Below are 23,665 nucleotides of genomic sequence, written 5' to 3' on the forward strand. Positions count from 1 at the left end.
GCAGTGTGTATTCCTGTACAATCTCCTTGATTAGCTGAACACTTATATACTGTAGTACCTGCTCAGGAGCGTCCTCACCAGCCACTTCCTGTGACACAGACCTGCACAGCTGCAGCCTGCCATCTTCTGAGAGTTCTGTCTGTGCCCTTCCCACTTATAGCAAGCTGATGACAAGCCAGAAAGCATTTCAGCACAATATTTATTATTATTATTATTTAGTATTTATATAGCGCCAACATATTCCAGCAGGGGAATCTATTAAAATACATTGAAGTGCAGCGTTGCATTGTTTGATGCAGTGCTATGGCCTATCGATTGTCCTCTGCTCATCCCCCACCCGTCAATCAACCTAGATTATCTTTAAAGTGGAACACCAGTAAAAATAATATAATAAAAAAGTGCTTCATTTTTACAATAATTATGTATAAATGATTTAGTCATTGTTTACCCATTGTAAAACCTTTTAAATCCCTGATTTACATTCTGACATTTATTACATGGTGACATTTTTACTGTTGGCAGGTGATGTAGCTGCTGCATGCTTTTTTGGCAGTTGGAAACCGCTGTAAACAGCTATTTTCCACATTGCAACAAGGTTCACAGACAGGAAACTGCCAGGTGTACCACAGTCCTCAGAGTTTCTTTTGGGAGGGGTTTCACCACAATATCAGTCATACAGTGCCCACTGAAAGGGGGTATCAGCTACTGATTGGGATAAAGTTCAATTCTTGGTCGGAGTTTCTCTTTAAATCAATCAAATCAAACATCCGATTCCCATCTGATTCGATCAGAGTAGTCCCTGCTGGGAATAGACTAGGAAAGTTGATGTGTGTATGGGTATGGCGATCATTGGCTGGTCAGAAGGAGGCTGAGTGATCATGGGCGGGTCACAGGGAAGCTGAGTTATCATAGGCCTCTCCAGGGCTGTGGAGTCTGAGTTGGAGTCGAAGGAGTTGGAGCAATTTTGGGTACCTGGGGTTGGTGGTTTCATAAACTTCGGAGTTTGAGTCGGATGATTTTTGTACTGACTCCACAGCCCTGGGCCTCTCAGAGGGAGGATGAGTGACCATGAGCACATCACAAGGAAGGCTGAGTGATCACTTCCTGTCAGAGGTAGACTGAATGATCGTAGACTCATCACAGTGAGGGTGAGTGATCATTAACGAGTTGCAGGGAGGCTATAATCATGGGTGCATCACAGAAGAAACCCCATATTTCAAAATGTGGTCATATGACCTTTAATAGCCCAGCTAAAGATGTCGCCAACAGCCTCTCTGTACAGTGCTGTTGTATACCTAAGAATCATCACATTGCTGACCACCAGTGGCCAGGGCATGGACAGCTTCCTGGAAATACTGCAAACTGCCTCAGGGGATGTCTGTGCCACAGGAAGTGCCTAGTGTATGGACTCCTGACCAGGTCCTTTTAAAGGACCGCCATCGTGAAAAAAGTAGGCAGTTAAAATCTGACAAAACTGACAGGTTTTGGGCCAGTCCATCTCCTCATGGGGGATTCTCAGGGTTTTCAACAGCATTTCCTGAACAGCAGTTTAACTGCCAAAATAGTAAAATACCAGCCAGCCTCCCTACTCACTTGCACACTATTTTGTCAGTTACACTTTGCAACTGCTGTTCAGGAAATGCTGTTAAAAACAAAAAAAAAACACTGAGAATCCCCCATGAGGAGATGGACCGGCTCAAAACCGATTGGTTCTGTCAGATTTTAACTGCTTACTTTTTTCACGATAGTGGCCTTTTAAAACTTGTTCAGCTTATCAAGTAGCTTACACAGAAATAAAGACAAACTGCCACAGAGTGTCTACACAGGACTGCAGATACACTCCTTGTCGGCCCCTGTGAGCATGTGCTATCCCCTGCTAGGCTGCCCTGCTTCATACGAAGGCCGCTGTTGTCTGGAGATCAGCGCTGCCATTATATAAGGAAGCGATTTTAGGTGGTGACAGACTTGGTGGAATTAAGCTTTATTTTATGAGTGAACTCCCAGCTGTCATTGTACTTGCTTGCCGGGTAATTTGCCACCTTCCCTTCTGCACATACTGGATACAGGACAACATGTAGTCATGGCTTGTGTTTGGCCATTAGCGCTCCTTCCTCCATTTTTGTTTTGTAATATTTATTCCTTCCTCTGATATAAGTGGCTGCTGTGATCAGGCGCCAAGCGGAAAACGCGGCACCCTGGGGAGTACAAAGATCAAGTGATCCCCCAAGAGCTCAGCATCTCAGCCTTTGATGTTTCCTCACATTCCACTTCCTCTGTGCAACTGACCACTTATAAAGTGTACCTGTCACCACTGTGCTACGTAAGCAGCTGTTTTCTGGCTGCATCTAGTTGTAAAGAGCTAAGGGCAGGTGGTGTGATTCTGCGGGAATCTGATCTAATATTGAATGATGCAAGTTGGTAATGATGGTAACCAATCAGTAGCAATCTGATATAATAGTATGACCAACTTACAGCGAGTTAAGGTGCGTACACAAGTACAACTACTATAGATCCCTCGGGTGACAGTTTGGGACCGAGTGCTGTACAGATATGCTGCTAAAATACAAACACATTGTTGCACAGACAAAATTAAAATGGCTTAAAACAGGTGGTGCGCTTCTAAAATCAAGAAATGTCAGCATAAAAGTTCATAAAATTTCATATAGTCCCAAGTGCTGGAGTTCCAAAATAGCCTTTAATCCACCCGAAGCAATGAGGACATACGAGACACCAGTGTTCCCTCTGTGAATTACTGTCACCACCTCACCCTTAAAGTGGACCTGAACTCTTGCACAGGACACAAGGAAAACATAACAGAAATGTGCCCTGTATGTATTTAGAGAGTTTAGCCTATCTTATTCCCCCTCATTTGTGTCTAACCACTAGTTGTAATTTGATCCCTCCCCTGTGTCACATGACTGCCTATGGCAGATACGCAGATAAGCCCATTTGAAAGCACAGGCTGTAAACAATATGTCAGCTTCCATGAATCAGGAAGTAGTAACTGTGCAGATTTATTTTAGGATTTGTATCAGCTGTAACAAAGAAATGTTTTTTTGTTTAAGGCTGCTTGCACAGTGGGACGTTACAGGCGCACATTAGTGCAGCCTGTAACGCAGCCCAACTCACAGTAATGAAAAATCAATGGGCTGTTCACAGTGCCCACGTTGCGTTACAGTGTAACGCTGGACGTTCAAAGAAAGTGCAGCATGCTGTGCGTTATAGGTGGTTTTAGCTGAGTTAGACTGTTTGCACATGCTCAGTAAGGGGAGAGTGCTATTGTTCCTAGCCACATGGCTAATTAATATTCACTGCACTGTAGTGTTGTCCTGATCATGAACAATTCGGATCTTTGGATCTTTTTTGTGAGTCGAATCATCTGGATCATCACAATGAAGGATTCCGTTCACAGTGGATGACTGGAAGAAACAGGAACTGCAGCTTCTGTGCGCAAGCACAATCTTCCTGCTGCATCTCTCCCTTCCCCATTAGCACCCTCAATGTGCCTTCATTCTCCTGCACCTCTTGCTCTGCTGCACCCCTGCTTCCCTGGTAAAATGATTCAAAGATTCGGTTCAAAGATCCGGTTCAAAGATCCGGATCTTTTCAATGATCCGATTCGAATCATCCAAATCATTGAAAAGATCCGGACTTCCCAGGATAGCACCCAGAGCCTCATAACGCGGCTCAATATGCGACCTTAACATCCCCTAAAACACAACGTCTTGGTGTGAAAGAGGCCTAAAGGTTATTATGCTGTTGTGTATCTTTTAGAGCAAAGAGGAGGTCTGAGTTCAGGTGTGTTTTAAGACAGGGACACTCAACGTTTAAACGTGACCCTCTGCAAGAGGGGTCCACAGCACTTCTGGGATATTAAGGCCACCCCTGCCTATCATGATTTTTACCCTTCTGTGTCACTGATGAGTCAAAGGAAATGGCAAAACCAGTAGGGCGGGATTGCAAACATGGCAGTAGGACGGCGTACCGGCTGGGAGTCCGATGATTGTGGTGCTGCCGGGAGCCAGCCATACCGCCCCCGTATGGAGAAGAGCCTGTTAAAGTTATCACATTGCAGCATGTGAGTGTGTATTTTTTAATATAAATAAATGTGGACAGGGCCGGTTCTAGACTTTTTGCTGCCTGAGGCAAACTTGTGACTTGTGCCCCCCTCCTGATTTGGAATGATCGCACAGCACCTGACAACTTACTCTGCTTCATTTAATGTTCTCACATGACATGCTGCAGCTCAACACAATAGCACACTGGCTGGCTGTGAGTCTGTGACAAACTGCTCACCCTCAGCTACTCCATTCCTCCTCGATACACACAGTACCAAAATGCTGCCCCTGAAATCTCTGCGCCTGATGCAAATGTTTCACCTTGCTTCATGAGAGAACCGGCCCTGAATGTGTGGTATGGTTTTACTCTTATGGTAGGCACAAATTTTATTTCAGAGGTGAGTTGCATATGACCCATGAATAGTAAAGCAGAAGGGGAGAGATTTTGAATTTATTGCAAACCATTTGTACAGGGATTGTGATTTCCATATTGATTTCATCAGGTTTGGTAGTAAAAGCGCTGCAAAATCACTTAGTACATTAATTGGAAAGCAAGTTTGACTTTTATTAACCACTTAGAGACCGACAATCGTTAAAGCCAGGGCTGTGGAGTAGGTACAAATGTCATCCGACCCCGACTCCTCAGTTTGTGAAACCACCAACTCCAGGTACCAAAAATTACTCCCGACGTCTTAGAATACTTACCAGGGCTTTGGAGTCGGTACAGAAATCATCGGACTCCGTCTCCAGGTACCCAAAATTGCTCTGGCTCCTTGATTTCGACTCCATAGCCCGTGTGGCTGGCTAAGCAATAGCACGTACCCGCCGGCACAGATCTCCGTTGACTAAAGACAGCAGAATTTCATGCATTGGTCAGGAGCCGTTTTCATTGGCTCATGATCACTGTGAGCCAATCGCAGGGATCAGTAGGTGAAGAAAGGGAAAAGAAGACTGGTCCATAAAAAAAGGCCAGAGGCTGCGCTCCGCAAGAAGTTAACCTAGCGCATTAAGAATCGCTGGTAATTCCAAGACGCTGTTACTTGCTCTCTAGTGGGCCGCAGGAATAAATAGTCAGGTAAAGCATGGGCGATATGATGTTGAGTACCGCCCTGTCTGTTGTATGTCACTTTGCATGTCTGCATAGCCATCCGGGTCCCCCTCCACCAGCTGTTCCTGGAGACTGACAATCCTGGGATCCGTGCAGTATATATGGTCCTATCCTTCCTGCATTCCCCTGCCGTGTCCTCACAGCTATGCTGCACAGTGCCAGGGTGGGACCTGTCCATCTTCTGGTTGATCCGGGCGTGGACTGGTTGACTCCCTGGTGCTGAATCTTTTCAGCAGTTGACTGTGTTTTTTACCCGTCCATTAGTCTGGTGAGTGCTAGAATCCCTTTTCCCCATAGAGCGGTGTGTGAACACAGGAATGTTTTACCTGGTCACAGTGAGGGGACGTTACTCCTTTGTGTGAAAATTATTTCTACGATTCTTTAAATTTCAGTTCCTCACACTACTCTAGGAGTATTCCCTTTCCTCCTGTCTGACTACAGATTCTGGTTTTGAAATGGTCAGGCTAGAGATGTGCTCTGCTGGCTTTAAGCTACGTATGTATGTTACATTTTTTTTGCCTCCCTAAATAGTAATTTGTGATCATTTTGGGTGACTGCTTATTAAAGATCCTCGTACATGCACGCTGCTGAGCTGTTTGACAAGTGACGATCTACCATAACAAGTAGTGAATACAATTTTGTTGGGTTTTTTGTTTTGCCTTGTACAATGGAGGCGAGAGATAGAAATAAGAATCTGTTCATGGGTGGGATACCTGGAGTGAGGTGACAGACCTATGGAGGCTGCCATGTGTGTTTATTTTTAAACCATACCAGTTGCCTGGCTGTCCTGCTGGTCTTTCATGCATCAGTAGTGTTAGTCACAGACCTGAAACAAGCATACAGCTATTCCAGTCAGACTACAGTCGGAATCATTTGATCTGCATATGCTTGTTCTGGGTCTGTGGCTATAAAAGAGGCGAAGGATCAGCAGGACTGCCAGGTGATCTGCATTGTTTAAGAAGAAATAAATATGGCAGCCTCCATATCCCTTTCACTTCAAGTGTGTGTTAAAGGACAGCTGAAGTGAGAGGCATATGGAGGCTGCCATATTTATTTCCTTTTTAAGCAATACACATTGCTTGGCAGTCCTGCTGATCCTCTGCCTTTAATACTTTTAGCAATCGACCCGGAACAAGCATGCTGCAGATCAGGTGTTTCTGACATTGTCAGGTCTGACAAGGTTAGCTGCATGCTTGTTTCTGGTGTGATTCAGACACTACTGCAACTAAATAGACCAGCAAGGCTGCCTGGTATTGTTTAAAAGGAAATAAATATGGCAGCCTCCATATTCTTCTCACTCCAGTTAAATGTAACTCTAGCGGCAGAAAAGGTCCGGTACAGCTTTTATTGTAATTGGACTGAAATCAAATAGCGTGTCAGTGTTCTCCCCACAATTTTTTTCCAGCTGGGTGGCATGAAAAAGTAGCCGGGTGGGGCGAGTAGAAAGAATGCAGGGCCAGTGCTTCTCTGTACATTTCTGCTTGCAGCAGAGGAAGAGGTGAGCCGATGACAGCCGGGTGCTCACCAAAACTAGACGGGTGGAGCACCCAGCTAAAAGAGCCTGGGGAGAACAATGCGTGTTACTAAGTGTAATCTCTTTCATTGGATTCTACCATTATTCTCTGAAAACTGTGGTTTACAGAGTTAGGTTTCAGTCACATAAATGCAGTGGCGGGCAAATACGCGAATAGGCCAACACATTACTTCATTTATGCTTGCCTAATGTCAGAAACGCAATGTGTATTTGCCATGTGATTTGTGCAGTTTGCTGCATTTTCCTGCATTTAAAGTGGACTTGAACTCTTGCACAGGGCTGAAAACTCTGTATATATTTGGAGAGTACCCTCATCTGTGACTAATCAAGAGTGTAATTTGATCTCTCAGCTGTGTCAGCAGGCTGCCTCGGCAGAGCAGCTAATTTTTAAACACAGGCTGTGCCCATGAAAGCAGGAAGTAGACACACTGCAGATTTATTTCAGGATTTGTATCAGCTGTAACACATGTTTTTCTTTAAAGGTTATTATGCTGTTGCTTATCTTTTAGAGCAGAGAGGAAGTTCTGAGTTCATGTACGCTTATCAGCTAATGATGATTTCTGCTAGCGAGTGTTTAAAAGAACCGCCCCTCGTGGCCCGATTGTGTTCTGTGGCACTGGTTGTTCTTGTGGGAAGATGTTTGGTTTCTCAATGGGAGAATGAGCAGCGAGACTCTCTTGTGAATGAGCCCCTCTGGTGTGTGACCCTCACTGTTCCCTCCACAGCCTCTGACTATACAGGTCAGGGGAATCCATTATAGCCTCCCCTGACTGTGTGTGGAGCGGACTATCTGTGTACCTTGGAGTGGCTTCCGGTTTGGCTGGCACAGCCATTAATTTGGAGGTTATTATTATTTAGTGTTTATATAACGCCAACATCTTCCGCAGCGCTGTACAGAGTATATTGCCTTGTCACGTAACTGTCCCTCAGAGGGGCTCACAATCTAATCCCTACCAGAGTCATATGTCTACGTATGTATCGTGTAGTGTATGTATTGTAGTCTAGGGCCAATTTAGGAGGAAGCCGATTAACTTATCTGTATGTTTTGGGATGTGGGAGGAAGCCGGAGTGCCCAGAGGAAACCCACACAGACACGGGGAGAACATACAAACTCCGTGCAGATGGTGCCCTGGCTGGGAATTGAACTAGGGACACCTTGCTGCAAGGAGAGAGCACTAGCCACTGTGCCACCGAGCTGCCATGGTTGAGCTGCTTGTGTGTACATAACCCCCTTGTGAAAAGAGCTGAGAGTTTTTTCACCTTCTTCTCCTGGTAATGCCCAGACAGGTGAAACAACACAGCAGCCGGGGAGGAAATGATCAGGCCTGAATTTAAACTTTTAACCTCCCCAGACAAACTTGTCCTCTTTTTAATAGCAGCCTCCATTCCATATGCTGCAGCCTCTGCATGGACCTCGACAGCCCAGAGCAGCAGCTATCCTTTTTCCTAAGTGAACACGAGGTCACAGACCTATGGAGGCTGCCATTTTTATTTCCTTTTAAACCATACCAGTTGGCTGGCAGTCCTGCTGATCTTTTTGGCCAGTAGGGTCTAAAGCCCAATCTACACGATACGATTCTATTTACGATTCGATTAAATCCGACATGTCCGATCCTGATTCGATTCAATTCGATTTGCTATTGTTTTGCAATGGCAAATCGAATTGAATTGAATCGAATCAGGATCAGACATGTCGGATTTAATCGAATCAAGGTGGCCATACACTGATCGATTTGCAGCAGATTCAACCATCAGATAGATTCCTGTCAGATACCTGTCAGGCCGAATCTGACAGGAATCTATCTGATGTGTGCCACACACTAGGAACAGATTTCCAATAGATTTCAGAATTAATTCTATTAGAAATGTATTGGAAATCAGTCTAAAGCAGGTCATACATTAGCTGACCAACCAATCGACCATCCAATTTCGATTATCCTAATCAAATTGAATGAAAATTGGTCCAAATTGGTGCTGCCAAGTGCATGCCCGACCAACAAATTTCGGAACAGCAATTGGCCGCGCGGTCGGTCGCACATGCTGGAATATGCATTCATAGTCTATATCTGCAGATCTCATACACACCTTGTTGAACAGACATTCATCTGCAGATCTGATAATCATCTGCTGATACAAAGATCCATCCTGGTGGATCAGATCTGCAGATGATTGCCTGTTAAACAAGGTGTGTATGAGATCTGCAGATCTCATAGACTATGAATGCATTTTGCAGGAACAGATCTTTTGCAGGAACTGATCTTTTGCAGATTCTGATCTGCTGCACGTGTACAGCATCTGTGTGTGCAGCATCTTGCAAAGATTTTTATCTGATGGGGAGTTCAGCTCAATAGAATAGACTGTGTAGAGTATGGCTCTCATACTACATGGAAGGGGGTAAAATTGGTCTGTGATCCTTCATTTTCCAAAGACTTCTATCTGATGTGTGTACCCACCTTAATTTAGATAGTTTGACTTGCTGAGCTCTGGTACTTGTTGTTTTGTTGTTCTTTCACCTCAGATGTTCACAGGAAGTTTTTAATTAGTGGTAATGACTCATTAATGCCTTTGCTGGTGAATGTAGAAGGAGGCAGAGCATGGATTGAGGTTCTTCTCGGGGTGTGTAGAACAGCTGCAGCGCTGCTTCCTCCTCCTCTCATCACTTGCCTGGAAGCCAAGCCGCTCGCTCTGGTTTGTTACCTTTCATCATGATATATTGATGGAGCATTGCAAATGTTGGCAGGAAAGGGAGCGTGCAGATTAATCAGAGGACAATGTCAGCAATCCTCAAGATGTTTCTTGTATCTTTTTTTTTTTTTTTTAACAAATGTGCAGCATGAAAACATTGGGCTTGATTAACTAAAGCTGAAGAATTTAAAGGAGAACTTCGGATATAACACAGAAAATGTCTCCCAATGTTGCTTCACTGATCTGCATGCCGTGTCAGTTAAAAAAAAAAAAAAAGGTTCTGTTCCGTTAGCCGGGCGCATCCACTAGGTGGCGATAAAACTCCATCAGCGTTACATCTTTCCCTACTATCCATTGCGGCCTGGAGGGGGAACAGTAATTAACGCCACCTGGTGGTTGCGCCCGGCTAATGGAAAAGTACCAAAAAGAATGACAGAATTAAATTACAGTATAATATAATAATGCTTACAGTATAAATTAATTTCAGTGCTAGAAAAAGTGCCCTAGATGAGCATACAGTAAATAGGAATAAATGATTAAAGGACAGTTGAAGTGAGAAGTTATGGAGGCTGCCATATTTATTTCCTTTTAACCACTTAAAGAGACACTGAAGCGAAAAAAAAAAATATGATAAAATGAATTGGTTGTGTACTATGAATAATTAATAGAAGATTAGCAGCAAAGAAAATATTCTCATACTTTTATTTTCAGGTATATAGTGTTTTTTCAACATTGCATCATTCTATAATATGTGCAGATTACACAACACTCAGCATTCAAAATGATTCTTTCAGAGCAGTCTGTGAACTAATGACCTCTCCTCTGCCAGAGGAAAAGTAAAAAATTAACTAACAGTTGAGATAATAAAAGTCAGAAAACAGCCCTCTCCACTACTTTGAAATTCGTAGAGCTTAATGGCTTTTTTGTATAGAGATGACAACTGGAGTTTCTTAAATCTTCCTGTACTGGAAACAATTAGACTGATGTATCTGATCTTAATGTTTTATTTCTTAGCTGTACTACACATACAAATCATAATATCATCATTTTTTTTTCGCTTCAGTGTCTCTTTAACCACTTCACCACTGAGGGGTTTTACCCCCTGAGCACCAGAGCAATTTTCACCTTTCAGCGCTCCTTCCATTCATTCGTCTATAACTTTATTATTACTTATCGCAATGAAATGAACTATATCTTGTTTTTTTCGCCACCAATTAGGCTTTCTTTAGGTGGGACATTATGCCAAGAATTATTTTTTTCTAAATGTGTTTTAATGGGAAAATAGGAAAAATGTGGGGAAAAAAATAATTATTTTTCAGTTTTCGGCCATTATAGTTTTTAAATAATTCATGCTACTGTAATTAAAACCCATGAAACATATTTGCCCTTTTGTCCCGGTTATAAAACCATTTAAATTATGTCCCTATCACAATGTTTGGTGCCAATATTTTATTTGGAAATAAAGGTGCATTTTTTTCAGTTTTGCGTCCATCCCTAATTACAAGCCCATAGTTTATAAAGTAACAGTGTTATACCCTCTTGACATAAATATTTAAAAAGTTCAGTCCCTAAGATAACTATTTATGTATTTTTTTTAATTGTAAATTTTTTAATTTTTTTTTAATTACAAAAAAAAAAAAAAATGGGGAGTGTGGGAGGTAATGAGTTAATTTTATGTGTAAAAGTCATTTATTTGTATGTGAAAAATGTGTAGGGTGTAGTTTACTATTTGGCCACAAGATGGCCACAGTAACTTTTTGTTTTAATGCGACCTCCAAGCTTCCTTCCGGAAGCTTGGAGGAAGAATAAGGAGGCTGGACACGTGAGTTTTTTTCTCACAATGATCGCGCTGCCCATAGGAGAGCAGCTGATCATTGCGGGGCTTAGATCAACGAGCGGGAATGGATTTTCCCGTTCATTGATCTCTGGGCGAGCGGGCGGCGGCGGTTTTACTAGCGGCGGGCGGCGTGTTTACGAGCGGGAGCGCGGGCAGCGTCGGGAACGCGGAAAGTACGTGTTTCTCCGTCCCTGGTTTTTAAAGGATGGAAAAAGGGGCGGAGAAATACGTACGCGCGGGGGTAAAGTGGTTAAGTACCAGCGGTCTCTGCCCCCTTAAGGACCAGAGCCCGCTGGTACAAGAAACGGCTGAAATCCCGACGAATCGTCACACGTAACCACCGCAATCGCCGTCACCGCCTCACGCCGGGATCCTGGGCCACCCTCTGTGCCGTCTCTATGACAGCAGAGTTCCTGTGAGCCGGTCAGGAGCCGCTATCATTGGCTCCTAACCCTGCCTATCAATGTAAGCCAATGGGAGCGGCTCCTGACTGGCTCACATGACTCTGCCGTCATAGAGATGGTAGAGCAAGTGAGCTGTGGCGGGGAAACGGCAGCAAGATTTTCGAGAGCAACGAAAACTGTGAGAACACACGGCGTCGGTTGATATCTATGCCCTGCAAGCCAGATAGCCAGGGCGTAGATTTCAGTCAGCGCGGTCTTTAAGTAGTTAAACAATACCAATTGCCTGGTAGCCCTGCTGATCAATTTGGCTGCAGTAGTGTGAATCACACCAGAAAAAAAACATGCAGCTAAACTTGTCAGATCTGACAATAATGTTAGAAACATTCAGCAGGATAGTCGGGAGTCAAATGTGTCCACAGGACATACACATAGGAGTGATTTGAATCTATTTGAGAAACTTCTCCTAATTAATAATAGACCACCTAAAATAATGTCACTATTATACGACTTCTTAAAAACCACTGACCAATGTGATCTCCCTCCGTACTGTAAAAAATGGGAGACTATCATAAATACACCCCTGGGGGAGAAATGGCCAGCTATTTGATCTGCTATATGGGGTAGCCCGGACTCAGATTTACAGTGGATGCAGTATAAAGTGGTATCTAGATGGTAAAAATTTCATCCAAGGATGGGGTCCTCATGCTGGCGATGCGGGTTGACTGGGGGATCGGAAGTTCATATGTGGTGGAGCTGCCCTTCTGTCACTCCCCTGTGGAATGAATTTATAGAATTTGGTAAACAACGGGTACACACCAACTTTAATATATCCAAAATTAATGCGATTTTTGGTATAACAGAACAGGAGGAGACTAAAGAAGGCACTTTTTTGATAACAATGGGTACCCTATATATCCGGAAAATAATAGCTAAAAACTGGAAGAGTCCGGGCCGCCTCCTTTTTTTAGAATGGTTTAGGGGAATGGAAAACTTATACGAAAGATCAAATACCCCGACATCAGAAATTACTTTAAACCAATATAAATTTATAAGAGAAATCTGGGGTAACCTAAGGGGATACTCCCCCCTTGCAGTCATATAGGCGGGACCATCAAGTACGGGTTAGGGAGGAGGGAGACTGGCGATTAGCCGAAATACCGAGACAAAATGGCATAAGGGACCATTGTGACTGTGGCCTAATATAACCTAGCCTACTTGGGGTATGAATGTGAAGTATGGTTGGATTATGAATATTAGGTGTATGGGGTTGTATGGGGAGAGGGGTGGGGGTATAAGGGGAGGTGCGGGTTAATCATTCACTAATTTTTTTTTAATGGTACTGTGTTATATCCTTTTTTCTTTTTTCTCAAACAATGATGCAAACAGTACCTGACATATAAGGCTTCTGCCTTAAGACAATCAGGATATAACCCGGTGGGGAAAGCTGAGTTAGAAAAAAATAAAAACATGTTAGAAACATTCAGCAGGATAGTCGGGAGTCAAATGTGTCCACAGGACATACACATGGAATGGTAGCCAATATTTTGATCAATAATTTTTAGCATGCCTGATCTACTTCTGATCAAGAAAGAGACTCTGGGCTTGGGATCGGTCGATGGCAATCAGTAAGCTGTATATTTTTGTTGCACGAAACTGCATTATGGGCTTTCTGTGAAATTGTGCATTGCCACATGCGTGTCTGAACCCCAAAATGCTGTATATGGAGTCTAATAGCAATTGGCATGCAGCCTGCTGTGGGTAACAGTGTGGTGCTCTGAGCTAGATACAGCTTTCGACGAAGCTTATTTACCTGAAGAAGTGGCTTCAGGCCACGAAACGCTCTGCTTTTGTACTTTTTGATAAAACGGCCTAAAATTTGAACATTTTCATCATTGACAAAACAATGTTCTGTGTGTTAAATAAAAAGTGTTTAAGTTATTTAAATTGAATTTAAAGTAGATCTGTAGTGGAAATAACGTAATGAATAACATTGCTTATTTTTTTATATACATATATAAATGATTTAGTCAGTGTTTAGCCATTGTAAAATCATTCCTCTCCCTGACTTACTTTCTGAAATGTATCACAGGTGGTGACATATTTACTTCTGTCAGGTGCATCACTGCGGAATGTTGGTACACTCAGTGTTCCGAAGCCAGTACAAATAATACTAGAATGCTCTGGTGGAGAATTCTCTTGGGCTAAGCATTACTGGGAGTGCGGGGTTACGTACCAGTATACAGGAATATATAGCAGTGCATAAGAATCGTCATAGTGGGTATATTGAATTATTTACTTACCTACTACTATTTGTTATCACAGTGCCTCTCGAATGCTGGGTACACACTATGAGATTTTCTGGTCGATTTACTGTCAGATCGATTATTTCCAACATGTCCGATTTGCTTTTCGAGCGATTTCCGAGCATTTTCCGATCGATTTCAGTGCACTGTAATAGGAAATCGATCGGAAAATGCTCGGAAATCGATCGGAAAGCAAATCGAACATGTTGGAAATAATCGATCTGACAGTAAAGGGGACCATACACTGATCATTTGCAAATCGGTTGGCCAATCGACCGATCGATGGCCGATTTCGATGGATTTCCATCGAACTGGCAGGGTGGAAAATTTAGGTCGATCTGATGAGATTGCTTATCAGTTTGCATTGGCCTTAATGGAAATCTGATGGCAAAAAAAATGTCATCAGATCGAATTTCAATAGATTTCAAACTGAAATCTATTGGAATTCTATCCTGGTAAAAAATGTTCTAAAAACGCATCAGATAGATCATCAGATGCATTTCTTATCTATCTGCTGCCAATCTGACGAGTGTATGGGCACCTTAAATCGACCAGAAAATCTCAGTGTGTACCCAGCATAAGATGAGAAAAATATAGAGGCAGCCATGTTTAATTCTTTTTAGAAATGCCATTTATCTGGCTGCTGTGCTGATCTTTGGCTTCTGCACTTAGCCCTGGAACAAGCATGCAGCCAGCTTAGGCATAACATCTGATATGCACATTTTATCTATGTCATCGCCTCAGAAAGCCTTTGATCAGTTTACACTGTGCATAGTTATGTGGTGCAACAGAGCAGGGTGTGTTCAGAGTCACTCCGATGATATTCAGTGTTTTATAATCTGTGAGTTCTGTTGCATAGCAATGCCATTATGCACTCTTGTGTTTTGTTTGGTTTATACACTTATATGCTTATAATATCAATTCTTAAAGGACCACTGTCAGGAAAACCTTAAAATATATGTGAACATATAAAGATAAGAAGTATGTTTCTCCCAGAGTAAAATGAGCCATAAATTACTTTTCTCCTATGTTGCTGTCACTTACAGTAAGTAGAATTCTGACAGAATCGACAGGTTTTGGACTAGCCCATCTCCTTATGGGGGATTCTGAGGGTTTTCTTTATTTTCAAAAGCACTTAGTGAATGGCAGTTGCTTTGTCCAACTGCCAATAAATGTGTGCAGCGAGCACGGAGGCTGGCTAGCATCTTTTTTGTAAATCTTTTTTAAGCTGTGCCTTTATAAAAAATAAAGGCCATGCTGAGAATCCCCTGTGGGGAGATGGACTAGCCCAAAACCTGTCGGTTCTGTCAGATTTCTGATACCTACTGTAAGTGACAGCAACGTAGGAGAAAAGTAATTTATGGCTCATTTTACTCTGGAAGAAATGTACTTCTTATTTGTATGTGTTTACGTGGATTTTACATTTTAAGATTTTCGCTACAGTGGTCCTTTAAAGTGGATCCGAGGTGAACTTTTACACATTGCATAATTGTGTTCCTTTCCAATTGTTTATAGGGAATTCCTCAAGCCAAATACTTTTTTGTTTTTGTTTTAATTCTCTAATTCCCTGTAAACTAAAAAAGCCACACCCACAGGGTTTCAGAGAGCCTTGGCAGTAGCAAGGGCTCATGGGAGCTCAGTCTGGGCAGGAGGAAAGGGAAGGTGTTACTAGCCATTGATTTCAGAGGCAGGGGGGGAGGAGAGAGGATTAGGCTGATGGCTCAAGATACAGATAAGCCTGCCTCTTTGTAATGGCTGCTGTCATTGTATCACAGGAATAAATAACCATATTCTATTAAAACTGTTTGCAGCTAGATTTGCTATGTAAACCATCTAAACTTTAGATAAGATATATAGACAAGTTACTTGTTATAGTTAGTTTTTCATCTCGGATCCGCTTTAAGGTCCTACTCTAGTGAAACGTTTCAGTGTTTTCTATAGTGTGAGAGGACTTGGAACAATGTTTGGGGTGTGATTGCTTCCCCGTTTCTTCTCTGTGAGAATGTGCCTTGCTTCCTGTCTAGACAGGAAATGGGGAAGACCACTCCAAATAAAGGCCAGGGAAGATTTAGACTCCTCGGCAGGTCTATTATGGTCCCTTATTTCTGATTCCCGGCACTGCCCGTTTCATCTGAAGCACTTTCTGATCTATAGACTGAGGTTTTAAAGGAAACCTGATGTGAAAGGGATATGGAGGCTGCCATATTTCTTTCCTTTTAAACCATACTAGTTGCCTGGCATACTGCTGATCTTTCATGCATCAGTAATGTATGACTCACACATCTGAAACAAGCACACTGCTAATGCAGTCAGACTTCAGTCAGAAACATCTGATTTGCTGCATGCTTGTTTAGGGCCTATGGCTAAAAGTATTAGAAGTATTAGAGGCAGAGGATCAGCAGGACAGCCAGGCAACTGGTATTGGTTAAAAGGAAATAAATATGGCAGCCTCCATAACCCTCTCATGTCAGGTGTGCTTTAAGGCTTATAGCTACCTTCACACACAGGTTCTCCATTGAGGTCCATCATTGAATATATGCATTGTGCAGTCAGCGTATTGAACAGTAGGACCACTGACCTTATACTGTGTTTTGTCTCTGCAGAGGTGACCCTGAAGGTAAAGGTCAGTGACATCAGCACCCACCAGCCGCTCAGCAATGCCGTCATAAATGTGTTCTTCAACCAAGTGTCTGTTGCCTCTGGGACCTCCGGAGCTGATGGGACTGCGCTGATCAAACTGCAGTACAAGCTGGGAAGCCAACTGATTGTCACAGCCACCAAGCATGCCTTTGTGCCAAACTCTGCACCCTGGAGGCCCCCCCGAATGCCAGGTACAGTGGCCTTCTCGCTCAAAGAGGAACAATAGTGAAATAACATAATGAATGAAAGTGCTTATCGTTTTACAATATTCATGTATAAATGATTTAGTCAAAGTTTACCCATTGTAAAATCTTTCCTCACCCTAATTTACTTTCTGAAATTTATCACAGGCAGTAACATCTTTAGTTCGGTTAGAGAAAAAAATACATTCCACAAAGGGAGATAATGTATACTTGGCAGTTAGAAACAGTTGTGCAGGGACTCGCTGGGATTTGGTGCTGTGTGGAGATTCCCTGAGATTTGGTGCTGTGCAGAAACTCGCTGGGATTTGGTGCTGTGTGGAGATTCCCTGAGATTTTATTGTTGGGCAGAGACTCCCTGAGATTTGGTGCTAAGCAGAGACTCCCTGAGATTTGGTGCTGTGCAGAGACTCCCTGAGATTTGGTGCTGTGCAGAGACTCCCTGAGATTTGGTGCTGTGCAGAGACTCCTTGAGATTTGGTGCTGTGCAGAGACTCCCTGAGATTTGGTGCTGTGCAGAGACTCCCTGAGATTTGGTGCTGTGCAGAGACTCCCTGAGATTTGGTGCTGTGCAGACTCCCTGAGATTTGGTGCTGTGCAGAGACTCCCTGAGAATTGGTGCTCTGCAGAGACTCCCTGAGATTTGGTGCTGTGCAGAGACTCCCTGAGATTTGGTGCTGTGCAGAGACTCCCTGAGATTTGGTGCTGTGCGGAGACTCCCTGAGATTTGGTGCTGTGCGGAGACTCCCTGAGATTTGGTGCTGTGCGGAGACTCCCTGAGATTTGGTGCTGTGCGGAGACTCCCTGAAATTTGGTGCTGTGCGGAGACTCCCTGAAATTTGGTGCTGTGCAGAGACTCCCTGAGATTTGGTGCTTTGTGGAGATTCCCTGAGATTTGTTGTTGGGCAGAGACTCCCTGAGATTTGGTGCTGTGCAGACTTGCTGAGATTTGGTGCTGTGCAGAGACTCTCTCAGATTTGGTGCTGTGTGGAGACTTGCTGAGATTTGGTGCTATGCAGAGACTCATTGAGATTTGGTGCAGTGCAAAACTTACTGAGATTTGGTGCTGTGCAGAGACTTGCTGAGATTTGGTGCTGAACAGAAACTCTCTGAGATCTGTTACTGCGCAGAGACTATAGCAAGTGTTAGGATTTTCAGTGATAAACGATGGTTTGATTTATGCAGGAGTTGATTTGCACTCGGGCCTCTCTTTGAAAACAACTGTGTAAATTAAGAACACCTGTCCCGTTGTGTAAAGAGATATGAAACACCTTCAGCCGCACAGCTTAAACAATTATCATCTGTATAATGAGCGTCCGTTGGCTGCTAGACTCTCGTTGCCTCGGAGTAAGCGGATTACTGGTACATAGGAGCGTCAGGATGTTTCCCTTATCCTCACTTGAACTGAAGACGTTTCCTGTATTAACAACAAAAAGTCTTCTAGGCCATAAAAAGGCCTCCAGTTGAAATGAACTTATTTTTTTAGAGAAAAGTTACAACCTCTGGAAATTGCTACCACGTTTTCTGTGCGACACACCCCTAAATCCTCTCACACACGAGGACTGGCAGGATCGGGACTCGATGCTTCGGGTTGCAGTGTGTTGCTTAGGCTGTGCAGCCTTCAGGCAAGCAATATAAACCTACTCGTGCTCTGAACCAGTAAAACCTAAGGCATAGTTTTGTTAAACTGATCCGAGGAAGCGGGTGTGGACCCATGAAATGCGTTGCTGGTCTTAATTTTGTGCTGAATAAATATGTTTTCCATTCAAACTGCCGCCTTATCTAGAGAGGTAAGCAATTGCCTCTCTTACTTATTTTCATATATATAGAGTTGTAGAAGATAATCTTGAATAGATTTTTGTTACACCGGGAGACTCCAACTCGTTTATATAGTCTAGATCTCCACAGGAGGCATTATCTTTATAGTTAAAAAAAACAAAACAAAAAAAAACTGAAGGATACGAAGGCGAGCGACCATCCAGTTTCCTGATTGGCCTGGCGTACCAAGCGGGGGCAGTTCATTTCCTGCAGGCTTCTATAGTAGCTGCAGGGTTCTGCAACCCATCTTTGTGAGTATCCATCACAAAAATTACTTTTGACTCTTTACCTGATGGTACTGCACCATTGGGCTCCTGGTCTCCCTGTTCTATGTACGTGATCCTAGAGTAATTATGCAGCATAGGAATCACCTACACCCACTTTCAGGCTTGCAACGCATTTTGTTGCTACGTGGGGGGCGGAGCAGTGCTTTTCAGCGCTGCTAGATTTGGGCGCAGCCGGCGCCTCCATAGACTTCAATAGGAATCACTCCTATTGAAGCGCTCAGTGAGTAACGTCGGATCCGTCAGAAGACGCAGCCGAAGTTGCTTAAAAACATAATAATTTGGCCTCCAGCAATCGCTGGAAGCCGAATTATTTCATTCCCCCACTATCCATGGCGGCCTGGAGGGGGAATAGTAATTAAATCGGCCCAGACTTGTGCAGAAGCAGGATCAGCTATATACCGCTGTATCCTGCGCCCAAGTCTACCGGCGCCGATTTCAAATGTACTCCGTGTAGGGAGGAGTGCCGGTGGAATGTCACAGAGTGGGTGGGGCGAGTGGGGAGAACAATGTCCTCAGCTGAGGGAATGAAAGGGGATCAGTGGCTGCTGTGCACATGTTAGTTTCTCCTTCAAGGCAGTGAATATCTGTTGAGGTTAATCTAGCATCTTTCAGCTAAGTACACACTGAAAGATAAAATTGGGTAAAAGGATTGATGAACGATAGTTTATCAATTTGAAGGTAAAATAAGTGGTACTCACCTCAGGAGAGGGAAGCTCTGGGTCCTCCAAAGACTTACCATCCCCCCCCCCGTCCCTCTCCGCTAGGCCGTTTCAGCGCTGCATCCCCCAAATAGACCGTCCATGGCCTGCCGATGGCTCACGCCTGCGCTGTAGCGCGCACCCAATCAGGCTTGACTTTTTCTGCCGAAGTGCGGCTTTGCGCCAATTATCTTCATGGGTTTTAGCGCTGGAACAGCCTGGCCTAGGACAGGGAAGGACTCTGGAGGACTCAGCGGCATCTATCTCTCTACTAAATTATCTACATTTTTGGATTACTAACCTCACAGGTTTCTTTTAAAGCAGACCTGAACTCAGAACTTCCTCTCTGCTCTAAAAGATACACAACAGCAAAATAACCTTTAAACAAAATCATTTCTTTGTTACACCTGATACGAATCCTAAAATACATCTGCAGTGTGTCTACTTCCTGCTTTCATGGAAGCAGACATGTTAATATCCTGTGCTTTCCAATGACCTTATCTGACATCTCTGCCATGGCAGTCATGTGACACAGGAAAGATCAAATTACAGTTGTGATTAGACACAAATGAGGGGGAATTAAATAGTCTAAACTCTCTAAATACATACAGGGTGCATTTCTCTGTTTTCCTTTTGTCCAGCGCAACAGTTCGGGTCCACTTTAAAGAGAACCAGAAACGTTTGAAAAAAGCTTTTATACACAACTGGGGCTTCCTCCAGCCCCATAAGCCTGGATCGCTCCCACGCCGCCGTCCTCCGCTGCCTCTATCCGCCAATACCGAGTCCTGTACTTTTGGCCAGTCGAGCCAGTCGACGCAAGCGCAGTACGTCACTGCTGACAGACGTGGCCAATTGCACGCAAGAGCAGGGACTCCCTCCATATCCTTACGCATGCGCTGCTATACTATGCAGGTGCATGTGTAAGGATATGGAGGGAGTCCCTGTTCTTGCGTACAATTGGCCACGTCCGCCGGAAGTGACGAGACCCGGTAGCGGCTATAGAGGCAGCGGAGGACTGCGGCGTAGGAGCGATCCAGGCTTATGGGGCTGGAGGAAGCCCCAGGTATGTATAAAAGCTTTTTCATTTTTTACCCAGGCTTCATCTCTGGTTCCCTTTAAGCAATGTGATGCGAACAACAGCTGTAGGCTGCAACCGAAATGCCAGAAGATTGTTAACCAACAGGATCATTAAATGATGCCGGGTGTAGGGGAGGTTGCAGTAGACTTTGCGCACAGATTGTTTAAAAATCGTTTGTAGCTCTGTACACACTGCTGGTGCTGAATAATAATGTCGGTCGTTCGAAATGAGCACCATCGTGAATTGTTTATTGGTCCCTTAACCATTTCCAGACCACAGTAATTGAAATCTACACTCTGTTTGGGACCGGTTATCCCTGCCAGGGCGTAGATTTCAATTACCACGCCGCACGCTACTGTCGATCGCGCTGCTTTCCCGCCACTGGAGCTCGGTATGACAGCAGAGCTCGGTGAGCCAGTCGGGAGCCGATTTCATTGGCTCCTGACCCTGTGATGACTGTGATGATTGTGATTGGCTCACAGTGATCACAGGGTCAGGAACCAATGAAATTGCTCCTGATGGGCACACGTAGCTCTGCTTTTATACCAACAGCAGAGCAAGTGGGCTTCAGCGATGGGAGAACAGCGCAAACGGCAAGTGAGAGGGGGCTGTGCGGTGTGAGCCCTGTTTTTTTTTTTTTTTTTTTTTTAGCAAGAAGTCTCTTGTGCTTAAAGGTGGCCACACGCCATACAATAAAAGGATCCAATTTTACACCAATTTGATAAATACAATCAGTTGTCCCGAAAAATCGAAAACTGTTATTTGTTTTCGATCGAGAAATCCGATTGAAGTTTTTTTTTATTTTATCAAGAATTGTATGGTGTGTGATGGATTGTGAAATTGTATTCAACCAAAAAAAAAAAAAAAAAAAAAAAAAAAAAAGTGTATGTAACTATTCAGTACATACCAAACTTTATTAACTTTTTTTTTTCTCTTGATTTCTCTAACTAACCAATTTTTTTCGTAGTTTACGATTTTTAATCCCAAAATGGCGGCAATCTCGAAAAACTGTGTTTGGTACTTCTCTGCTTCTGATCGAAATTTCTGATCAATTGGAAATTTGAATCGGAATGCTCAAATAGAATCAAAATAAAAAATGTATGGTGTGTGGCCACCTTAAAGAGAGCCCGACGTGGGCTCAAAAAAAAAAAAAAAAAAAAAAAAAAAGCTACCTGATCTGGTGGAGTGGGGTGGGGGGATTGTTTGGAGGCTGAGCAGATCAGGTAGCCGCAAAAATCACTGCTCCTGTGGGCCGCACTGGCCCACTTTCACTTTTGTGACCTATAGGTCACGACGCTGCAATGAGAGCATCATTCTCTAATCCAGCGTGCAGGGAGGCGGGGCGTGGCCAGAGAGAGAGCTGCCCAATGGCAGCTCTGGAAACCCTGTAGGAAGGCCCCTGGTGGGCGTTTTGAACATGGAATCTCTCTCCCTTTGTTTACCTCCAAGATGGCGACAAATAATGTCACCAATCTCCGGGGAGTATAGCACGGCAGTGGGGGGGCAGCGAGCGGCAGTGTGGGGACACAGAGGCATGTCATGAGGCAGAGAACATGCCTCTGTGTCCCATCTACCCACCTCGGGTTCTCTTTAAGGGGACAGAGACTTCTGGTCTGAAAAGTTAAACTGTCCTTTTGAGCTTTGGATTTCCAGACATTTGAAAGATTAGTTGTTCATCCTTTCTTTTTTAACAATTTTTTCTCCCCGTTTGTACAAGGCTTCTGTGTCCCCCAGATTATCCTTCCTGTGCTTGTGAAACATGCAGGAGAATATTTAGGTATGGTCTGCTACATTGACTTCTGATGACCTCGAAAGGGTACAATATAGCTCAGTGTTCCATGGTCAAGACAAGACACAGAACTATATAGAACTTTTCTCCTGCCGGACTCAAAGCGACAGAGCTGCAGCCACTAGGGCTCACTCTGTAGGCAGCAGCAGTGTTAGGGAGCCTTGCCCAAGGTCTCCTTACTGAATAGCAGCTGACTTACTGAACAGGAAGAGACGAGATTCGAGCCCTGGTCTCATGTGTCAGAGGCAGAGCCCTTAACCATCACACTATCCAGTTACTATGTCTGTGTGACATTGGCATTATTGTAGCAGCTCATGTGCTGCCAGTTTGCTTATGGTATGGTTGCTTAACAGCTGCCAAAAAAAAGTATATGTATATATGATTGTATGTGTAGTACAGATAAGGAATAGAACATTAGGAAATAATTTTTTTAATAACCATGCATCAATCTGTCACAGTTGCAGTTTTAAAACCACAATCTGTCTTTTAAGCTATAAAAGAATGCATAAATAATGACCCATTGAACTTTCCTGCAGTAAAATCATATTTTAAAGAGACTCAGATGACAGACAGCCAAGCTCTGATACTTACCCGGTGCTTCCTCCCACCCCATAAACACATCTAAGTCCCAAGTCAACCTCCCGCAGTCTGCCATTCAGCCGCGGTGAGCTCTGTTACCGGGCTCGGTCGATGCCAATCAGGGTCTACTGCGCATGCGCAGACCTCCCGCACATGCGCAGTAGACCCGGTTGATGTCACTGAGTCTGGTAACAGAGCTCACCGCAGCTGAATGGCAGATTGCGGGAGGTCGGCGTGGGACTTAGATGTGTTTATGGGGTGGGAGGAAGACCCGGGTAAGTATCTGAGCTGGGCTGTCTGTCGTCTCAGAGTCCCTGTGTTAGGCCTAAGACCAACTAGGAGCGCTTTGTAATTTGAACAGTTCTTGCTAATGTAATGCTATGGGTGTGATCCCACTTGAGGGAAATGATTTTATAAAAATCCCCCATAGCATTGCATTAGCCAGAGCTTTTTCAAATCACTAGCGCTTAGAAAAGGCTGCTAGTGGGTTTGAACCTTTACTGGTTTTTGGCAGTGGCGTAACTAAGGAGCTTGGGGCCCCAGTGCATGTTTATCTTGGGGCCCCAAGCACCCTAGCGATATGGAGCCCCAAATCATATCCAGGACAGCTGCAGTGCAATAAGACGGATGTAGGAGAGCCCCTAGTG

The 23,665-nt window shown here is 43.9% G+C and overlaps 1 protein-coding gene across 1 annotated transcript in view; it reads left to right on the top strand.

The window, feature by feature from the left end:
- Window positions 1-23,665, top strand: part of FAM171A1 (family with sequence similarity 171 member A1) — a 160,100-nt gene that overhangs the window by 63,576 nt on the left and 72,859 nt on the right. Inside the window, exon 2 of the mRNA XM_068235499.1 lies at window positions 16,533-16,760. Within this exon, the coding sequence (XP_068091600.1) occupies window positions 16,533-16,760 (228 nt within the window). The remainder of the gene's footprint in view (window positions 1-16,532; window positions 16,761-23,665) is intronic.

The sequence above is a fragment of the Hyperolius riggenbachi genome, chromosome 5 (genome assembly GCF_040937935.1).
Source record: "Hyperolius riggenbachi isolate aHypRig1 chromosome 5, aHypRig1.pri, whole genome shotgun sequence".
NCBI lineage: Eukaryota > Metazoa > Chordata > Amphibia > Anura > Hyperoliidae > Hyperolius > Hyperolius riggenbachi.